This window comes from Cebus imitator, unplaced genomic scaffold (assembly GCF_001604975.1).
Source record: "Cebus imitator isolate Cc_AM_T3 unplaced genomic scaffold, Cebus_imitator-1.0 Scaffold79, whole genome shotgun sequence".
Classification (NCBI taxonomy): domain Eukaryota; kingdom Metazoa; phylum Chordata; class Mammalia; order Primates; family Cebidae; genus Cebus; species Cebus imitator.
Genome location: NW_016107394.1, coordinates 3820489 through 3829599, shown reverse-complemented (window position 1 = coordinate 3829599; position 9111 = coordinate 3820489). Strand labels below are relative to the sequence as shown.

At 52.0% G+C, this 9111-nt stretch overlaps 1 protein-coding gene across 2 annotated transcripts in view; it reads right to left on the bottom strand.

Annotated features, from left to right (window-relative positions):
• Positions 1-2947: 2947 nt before the first annotated feature.
• Positions 2948-9111, bottom strand: part of DNAJB13 (DnaJ heat shock protein family (Hsp40) member B13) — a 20057-nt gene continuing 13893 nt past the window's right edge. The window contains exons 4-8 of one of the 2 annotated variants that reach the window (XM_017532964.2): positions 8239-8396; positions 7025-7138; positions 4787-4900; positions 3948-4024; positions 2948-3282 (exon numbers count right to left, since the gene is read on the bottom strand). In XM_017532964.2, coding sequence (XP_017388453.1) covers positions 3129-3282; positions 3948-4024; positions 4787-4900; positions 7025-7138; positions 8239-8396 — 617 coding nt within the window. In that variant the 3' untranslated portion in view covers positions 2948-3128. The remainder of the gene's footprint in view (positions 3283-3947; positions 4025-4786; positions 4901-7024; positions 7139-8238; positions 8397-9111) is intronic. The other variant, XM_017532965.2, reaches the window with a different exon arrangement.

The following is a 9111-nucleotide window of genomic DNA, read 5'->3' as shown; positions in this document are numbered from 1 at the left end:
TACTGGGATCCTTGGGGAAGCCTGTTTGACAGTTGTGGAGCCAGGCCCTAAGAACACGACCACCCTCCCCCATTCCTCAGCCTCAAGCAGCTGAGGCCACTGCTCCTTCCTCTTAGGCCAGTGGTCAGAGCCAGAGGCTAGACCCTTCAGTGCTTGGGTTGAGGGCTAGGGTGTTAAACTGGTTCCTGGAGAAGGAATGAGGGCCCAGGATACTTGAGCTTCCTTACTTTTTGACAAATTGAGCGGAGGCTCCATAGTCCCTGGGAGGGACAGGGTTGAGTGCTACAAGGTGGCAAACCATGGCAAGGGTGACAGGCAGCCCAGCCAGGCTGCAGGGGTTGGCATATATGGAGGACCTGGCCACTGCATTATGTACCTTCACACTAATCCTGTGAGGCAGGCAGGCTGTTTGCTCTGCTCTGGAGTGGAGGAAGGACGGGCAACAGACTGGGTGGGTGTCAGCAAGCTGGTTCATGCAGCAGCCTTAATAGACCCTAGGCTACCCAACTTCATTGTGGTTCTGGGTGTGACCTTGGGACAATGAGCTGGGAACAGTGATAAGAACCACTGGAAAACATACCAGTGGGCCTAAGTTGTTCTGATCACTTCTCTTTGGTCCCCAACCCTTTAAGGCCTATTAAGTAGGCATATGATAAGCCCTGCTTTGCCTAATTCAAGGTAGCACCAAAGATCATGGAGGTAATAGAAATCTCTTAAGGTACTTTCAGGCCTGAGACCCAGGCTTCCTTCAGAACCTTACGAAGGAGTAGGCTTTCTGTTGCCCTACAGGAGACCTGGAGTTAAGGAATTTCACAGCCCTGGCCCTGCCATCCAATTTAGGGCTTGCTCTCACAACAGGGCAGCTCCCACCACCCTGCTCCACCTGGGTCCTGCCCCAGACTATTTCATACCTCACTATCTGGTTTCCATGAAAGGCCTGCAACACTCAGAAATGGGCACAGGCTGGGGGTAGTGGCTTACGGCTGTAATCCCAGCACTTCGAGAGGCCAAGGCGGGAGGATCATGAAGTCAAGAGATTGAGATCATGGCCAACATGGTGAAACCCCATCTACTAAAAATACAAAAAATAGCCAGGCATGGTGGTCATGTGCTTGTAGTCCCAGCTACTTGGGAGGCTGAGGCAGGACAATCTCTTGAACCCAGGAGATGGAGGTTGCAGTGGGCCTAGTAGCACCACTGCATTCCAGCCTGGGTGATACAGCAAGACTCCATCTCAAAAGAGCAAAACAAATGAGCTCAAGAGGCCCAGAGGCATACAGCTGGCTAGTGGCACACCTGGGATCCAGAACATGTGTGTCTGACTCCTAAGCCCACATGCTTTTAACTACTGTGCTGAAATGCTTCCTGGAGCTGTGGTCCTAGAGTCTTCATCTCAGGGTCTTTTGGGAACTGCCTTCCTGTTTTTGTTTTGTTCTTGAGATGGAGTCTTGCCCTGTCCCTAGGAGTACAGTGGAGGGATCTCGGCTCACTGCAACCTCTGCCTCCTGGGTTCAAGTAAATCCTAGCCTCCTGAGTAGCTGGGATTCTAGGCACACACCGCCATGCCTGGCTAACTTTTGTATTTTTAGGAGATGAGATTTCGCCATGTTACCCAGGCTGGTCTCAAACTCCTGACCTGAAGTGATCTGCTCACCTCGGCCTCCCACAGTGCTGGGATTAAAGGCGTGAGCCACCCCAGCTAGCCCATGGTGATTTTTTAAAATGGCAAAAATGCTACTGAACTCCTACTTAAAAAACCTTAAGCGGATGAGTTTTGAATGGTGGAGTCCCAAGCAATCTGGAGAACACGGGCCTTTTCTGGCACCTCTGAAGGCATTCCACGGAATTGGCTACCTACTTGTCCCATAAGCCTGGACCATCTTCACTCAAGCTCAGACTCCAGAGGGAAACCTCCCTGGCATGGAAGGGGAGCATAAGACACTTGTTGACTCTGAGGAGGCAAGTGTCGTCTACACAAGGCTAGTTGGACCTGAAGGCTGGGACTCCAGGCCATGGGGGCAGCAGTACTGTTACCACTTCCTGAATCTAAGCAAGTTCACCAAGCACTTTCACATCAATGATCTCAATCCTCACAACATGCCCATGAGTGGCATTATAGCTCTGCTTTGCTGACAAAGACAGGAGTGGTAACTGGTCCCAGGTGGCAGGGCTGGGACTAGAACTCAGGTTTCCTACCTGCCAGATCACCCTGCCCAGGACCCATCTCACAGACCAGGGGATTGAGGCCAGAGAGGTAGAACCAATGCTATTTCCAGTGCACACGTCTTCTTTATGCTGCTTCTCTACGCAGGGTGAGTGTGTAGGAAGCAGCCTTCAAGGTTTTTGGGTTTGAGATGGAATCTCACTCTCGCCCAGGCTGGAGGGCAATGGAGCAATCTCGGCTCACTGCAACTGTGCCTCCCAGCTTCAAGCAATTCTCCTGCCTCAACCTCTTTAGTAGCGGGGATCATAGGGACCCACCATCACACCTAGCTAGTTTTTGTATTTACTAGAGACAGGGTTTCACCATGTTAACCATGCTGGTCTCAAACTCTTGACCTCAAGTGATCCACCCACCTCAGCCTCCCAAAGTTCAGGGGCGAGCTACTGCACCCCACCACCTTCAAGGTTCCGATGACAGCTTTGGCACTGAGGCCTGAGTGACCTGCAACAAATGTTCTCTTTTGTGCCTTAATTTTTCTGTCTCTAACATGACCATATCATGCTCCAGACAATGTCATGAAAAGCCAGAGCAGAGCTATGGACCCTCTGAGGCTAAACAGCCCTGCCCCATTCTACCAAAGTGGAAGCACAGAGGATCTCAACTCTTACCTGCCCTTTTCCACAAAGCCAGGACAGGGACCCGGGCACTCAGCTCCTTGGGTCTCTCTCTTCCCTGTACCCCACAGGAAGGGCTAATATGAAGCTCCTCTCCAATGCACTCTCGTGGATGTCACTGGAGGACGGGAAATACATCTTTATTATGTCAGTTTAAGCCCTGCACCATCCCACCCTGGTGTCATCTGTGCAGCAGGCTCCCCTGCACACCCAGAGGCTGCGGGGGGCAGAGACACGGGCAGGGTGAGTCCCAGCTAGTCTCCTCTCACCCCTGCTCCAGCCCACCACAGTCATGTCAGCAATGCCTGACGCAGCATCTGCTTCTGCTGGGGCGTCAGGTGGGTGGGGAACTGGATGTCGAAGATGATGAAGAGATCCCCCTTCTTAGTGGGGTCCTCTGGCAATGGCATCCCCTCACCTGGCACCTTCTTGAAGTATTTGGGGCTGAAATAGGATGAAAGAAAGGAGCTTAGAGGGCATCCCAGAGTAGCCTCTGCAGGTCCTTGTCACGAACTTGTGCTCACATAACCCCTGGAAGGGGACAGTTTCTGCAGCCTTCACCTGGAGTGGCACTTAGAACTGGTTGGGAAGGGAGAGGAGATTGGCTTGTTCCAAACAGCTTGCTCTCTGAAAACCTGTTTACACCGAGTCTCTGATGGTGGATTCCAGAATTTTAAGATATGGGAAAAGGGAAGAAAAGGTGAGCAAACCCTGGGGTGGGGGTGGGGGCGGGGGCGCTGGGCTGCCAGGCAAACCCCTGCACTGGCAGAGCGCCTTTCTTGGAAAAGGACTTAGGGGATGCAACTCAGAACTCTAATGAGAAGCTTGGGGGGATGGCGGCCATGGGGGTTGCCCAACACCGAGGGCCTCTAGCCTCAGCAGTGGCTTTGTGCCGATTAGTAAAAGGTATTCCTTTTGCCAGATGATTGCAGCCCACAGCTTGGGCAGAATGTGGGTTTGGTTTTGGTCCTCTCCCATCCCCTCAACAGGGAACTGTTGTGCTGGGGGCAGCCTGTACAAGTCTACTGGGCAGATATGTCTGACATTACCCCCTAAATCCCAGGCTGGCCCTTCTCTCAGCTACCGGCGCCCAAGGCAGGTGGACTCACTGGACGATGTCATTGATGGGGATGTTGAGCAGACGGTCATCGAGGGTCTTCACCTCCACAGTGCAGCAGGTGAGAGCCTAGGGTTAGAGCCAGAGGTGGGGCTGGGGAGGGTCACCATAGCCCTCCTGTTTAGAAGGCACCTTAAGAACCTGTCCAGTGCTGGACACTGAGTTGGGCACAAGGGAGACAAGGCTATTCCAGAATAGGTGAATGACCCAGGCAATTTCTGGCCCTCAAGAAGCTCACAATCTGGCAGCTAAGGTGGATGTTGTATAAATGTAATGAGAGAGATAGAAATAAAGGGGTCTGTGGGAGCCAAGGAGAGGTCCCTAAACCATTCGGGAGTGGGGCAGGAAGTAGCAGCAGTGGTGGTAGCTGTTGAGGAGTACCCTATGGGGTGAGGTGAGTAGACAGCATTCCAGGGAGAGGGCCCAGCAGAAATAAGAACAGAGGCATGGAAATGCGCCATGCAGGCAGGGTGCTGCTACACAGCGCAGGGGCTGGAGAACAGGGAAGGGGTCAGCAGAGAGCAGATTGCTGAGGGCCTCCAGTAGCACAAAGATATTTGGACAGTGAGGTGTGAGGCAGGTCTGATGAGTGTGTGGTAGGATCCCTGAGAAGAGCCTGGAGATGAGCAGTAGTGGGGAGGGCCTCCTGCGCAGATCTGGTGCACAGATCCAGGCGTGCAGATGAGCAGAGGGGACCAAGTGGATGGTGACTCAGAGGGTGGAACCCACAGGGCTTAGTGACTGAGAGCAAGTGGTTGCAGCAGGGGAGGCCAAGTCTAGGTGGGCTCACTGTGATGCCCTCTCCACTGCTCCTGCGCTTTGCCCACTCACCTTGCCCAGAGGGATGGCGTTCACGAAGAAGAGGTTGTCATTCTCCCTGCGGAAGTGAGGGTGTAGCTTCTCCTTTACAATGAAAATGATGTCTGCTGGGATGATGTTGGGGCCCTGGGCAGGGGAGGCCAAAGGGTGACAAGGACTAATTGATTGTGTGACCTTGGCCAAGTTCCTGCCTCTACTTGTCTCCATGTCTTCCTCTGTACAATGGGGAGATAAGAGCAGGTTTTCCAGAAGGGGCTTTTCAGTTTGGCCTCCATAGCCCAGATGGATTAGAAGCCTGAGAAGCTTTCACAGATCAATCTCCCCATAATCACTTCTGTACTGAGCATGCCCAAAATAGACACTCAGCTGGAGGAGTGGAGAAGCTTCCTCAGATGGTGGGTGGAACACTGAGCTGGGCATCATCCAACTGCCCACACGTCTCTGTCCTGCTAGTAACTCCAGGCATGACACCCCTCTCCCAAACTTCATTAAGTCACCAAAACTCTGCTGAGGTCTCTTCTGGGCACTGGGGACAAAAGAGGTGACTGCAGCCCTTAGGCCCCTAACCCCAAGGAACTCCTAGTCTTGCGGCAGGGAGGGAAAGGAACCGACAATGAATCCCCAGCACACTCAAGACCTGATAAAGGGAAGCCTAGAGGCTGGGGCTCAGAGGAGGCTGCCCAGAGCAGGGAACACTGGAGCTGGGTTTTGAAGCATGTTTTTTTGAAGCTGATGTTTTATTTTTTAGACAGGGTCTTGCTCTGTTGCCCAGGCTGGAGTGCAGTGGCATGATCATAGCTCACTGCTGCCTTGACCTCCTGGGCTCAAGAGATCCTCCCGCCTCAGTCTCCCAAATATCTGGGACCACAGGCACACACCACCATGACCAGGTAACTTTTTTATTGTTAGTAGAAACAAGGTTTTGCTATGTTGCCCAGGCCGGTCTCTAATTTCAGAGCTCAAGCAATTCTCCTGCCTTGGCCTCCCAAAGTGCTGGGACTATAGGTGCGAGCCACCAGACCAGACAAGAAGTAGATGTTTCATAGGCAAGAAAGGGAGCAAAAAATGCAGGTAAAGGAATGCATCTCTCCTGGCTCCGAATACGCCATCATTCTGCCTCTTCTCAGGACTTAAGGACTCAGCACACCCTGGACAATAATTTTACGTTTTTACTTAAATAGCATTTAATTTAAACTGATTATTAACAGGCCAGGTGGGGTGGCTCATGCCTGTAGTCCCAGGAACTTTGAGAGGTCAAGGAGGGTAGATCAGCTGAGGTCAGTAGTTCAAGGACAGCCTGATCAACATGGAGAAACCCTGTGGCTACTAAAAATGGAAAAATTAGCTGGATGGCCGGGCACAGTGGCTCACGCCTATAATCCCAGCACTTTGGGAGGCTGAGGCGGGGGGATCACCTGAGGTCAGGAGTTCAAGACCAGCCTGGCCAACATGAATTTGAGTAGAAACCTTGTCTCTACTAAAAATACAAAAATCAGCTGGGCATGGTGGTGGGCACCTGTAATCCCAGCTACTGGGGAGGCTGAGGCAGGAGAATAACTTGAACCCAGGAGACAGAGGTTGCAGTGAGCCGAGATCACACCATGAGCCGAGATCACACCACTGCCCTCCAGCCTGGGTGACACAGTAAGACTGTCTCCAAAAAGAAAAAAAAAAAAAAAAATAGCTGAGCATGGTGGTGCATGCCTGTAGTCCCAGCTACTTGGGAGGCTGAGGCAGGAGAATCGCTTGAATCCAGGAGGTGGAGGTTGCAATGAGCTATGATAATGTCACCGCACCCCAGCCTGGGCAACAGAGAGACTGTCTCAAAATAAATAAAATATGTAAATAAAATTATTATGATTAAATGGTTTCCGAGTACCTCCTATAGTTGGGCTTTATTCTGAAAAGCACTGAAGACAATCAGGAAAACACTGGAGTTCAGACGGGGATCTCCTTTCAGCTCTCATGTTCTTGCCCTGGGCAAGTCCCACTCTTCCCTGGGCCCCAGTTTCCCGCTCTGTAAAATGGGGATAGTCCTTGGGCTTCCTGTTCACAGAAGCGTTGTGAGGTTCTGTTCCTTGGAAGGAACATTATGGAATCCTATCTCTCCCACTCTGCAGACTAGTCTCTCTACAGACCAAGGCTCAGAGGGGCAGGAAGAACTTTTGCCTCCTTTCCCCTCCTTTCCTCCTCAGTCTTCCCACCACCTGAACCCAGTGACTGACCTGAATCAGCTTCTTCCCCCCTCACCTGGTCCCCTTCCTTCTCAAAGGTGATGCGTGTGCCCTGCCTCCAGCCGGGCTTCACATCAATGGTTAGGATCTTGTCCTTGATGGTGGAGGAGTACCCATCCTCGTTCAGCACCTGCAGCAACATCAGGTATGGGGAGGTCTGCTCAGGACTTCCATGAGCACAGTTGGGATTTGCTCAGATTTTCATCAACACCCAGTTGACCTTTGCACATGTGAAAGATGCTCTATGGGATTTGTACTTGGGCTCAATCTAGTGATGGGAAGAGCCTCCAGCAATGGAGAGAGCCTGCCCTGAGCCACTCTCACTCCCATCCTGTTTCCATGACAACCAAGAACTTATGATTTCAGGATGGCAGGGCATGCCATGGGGCTGGGGCCTGAAATGCCAAGCGGTCACCACTAGTGATCAAACACACAGCTCCAGCCCTGGCCACTAACAGATACAGGACAAAAATGTACTCTGTTCCTCTCTCCAAATCCCAGAGGGCCTGCCCTGAACCTCCAGCAGTCTCTTAATCCCAAAGAGAGAAAGAACATGGAAATCAGCATATCTAAGCCTCTCGTAGTGCATTCCTCATGGTGTCATCCTTCCACTCCCCAATCACACATCTAGATGGGTACCATCTGTGGAAAGCATGGCTGCATCGGCATCTCCTCTGCTAGGCAAAGGTGGAGGGGGCTTGCTCTTATGCCTGACACAGGGCTGGGCCATGGGACAGGACCAAGCCAAGGACTAGACACGAGGCACTGAGGGTCTTCCTCAACCCATCAACCTTGGGGACTGTCTCCCAGCCCACACTCCATGCCCACTGTTCTTTCTTGCGCACAAGGCATGCACCCTGATAAAATCCTGGGAATAAGGTCTGGTAAAGCCCAGAGGGAAGAATTCAGAGGAGACTTCTCCCATTCAGAGCCCTTCCAGTTTCCACAGGGATGGGGCTGAACTGAGAGAGAGGAAGAGAAAGAGCTTGTCCCCATTGGGGAAACTGCAGAGGGCACTCCAGCACTAGGAAAGAACTGGGCTAATATCCTCAATTGTCCCTTCCAAATTTCAGATTCTGGAATTCTAATATCCTAGGTCTCTGCATCTAGGGTTCCCTTATTCCGTCAGAGACTATGCCCAAGTTCTCCTGCCTGGGTGAGAGAGGAGGCAGCTGCTCAGGCTGCAGGGGAGAGGTGATGGCTCCCGAGAGAAGCAAGCTGAGTACTCACCCTTCTGGAAATCTTAATTTTTTTGGTGCAGCCAAAGAATAAGTCCTCCAGGGACAAGTAGAGGTCCCGTTCGATTGGGGGGTCCTGCTTCTTGACACCTCGGCCACGAAGCCCCCCAAAGTTCAAATCCATCTCACTTCCATCTGCATCAAAAAACTCTGCAGGAGGTAGGGAGAGTCGTAAGAGAAATTGTATCCAGAGACAGACAGACAGACAGACAGACACACACACACGCTCTGCCTCCACTTCCAGATACAACCCCCGCCAACCTCTTCAGTGCCCCGTATAATACCCAGCATCCCATACCCACCTCTTAGACTGGCCAGGTCAAGAAGCTGTCTTCAACTGCAGGTGCAATGATTATCATCCCTTGTCACTTCTCAATGCTTCACCCCCACTTGGGATACGCCCACTACCAAGGCCGTAGAGACCCCCACCCAGGCAGCGCTGAAGGCACTAAGAAGCAGACACCCAAATAAAACAGCAAGTGGGACTAGCGGAGGCCAACAGCATTCCGGGCTGAGGGCCTCAAGCAAATGCTGACCCACGTAGTTATTCTCTCTGAACAGGTGATTATTATTAACAAACAGGTGTTCTGTTTTCTCATAGAAACAAGATTAACTAGGTAGGCAGCTGGTGCCTGCTTACCACTGATCAAGACAAACCAGAAAGTATTCTCCACGAGGGAGCCATGGGGGCAGGGTCACATACTCGTGCTTAAAGATTGTTTTAAGGCCGGGCGCCGTGGCTCAAGCCTGTAATCCCAGGACTTTGGGAGGCCGAGGCGGGTGGATCACGAGGTCAAGAGATCGAGACCATCCTGGTCAACATGGTGAAACCCCGTCTCTACTAAAAATACAAAACATTAGCTGG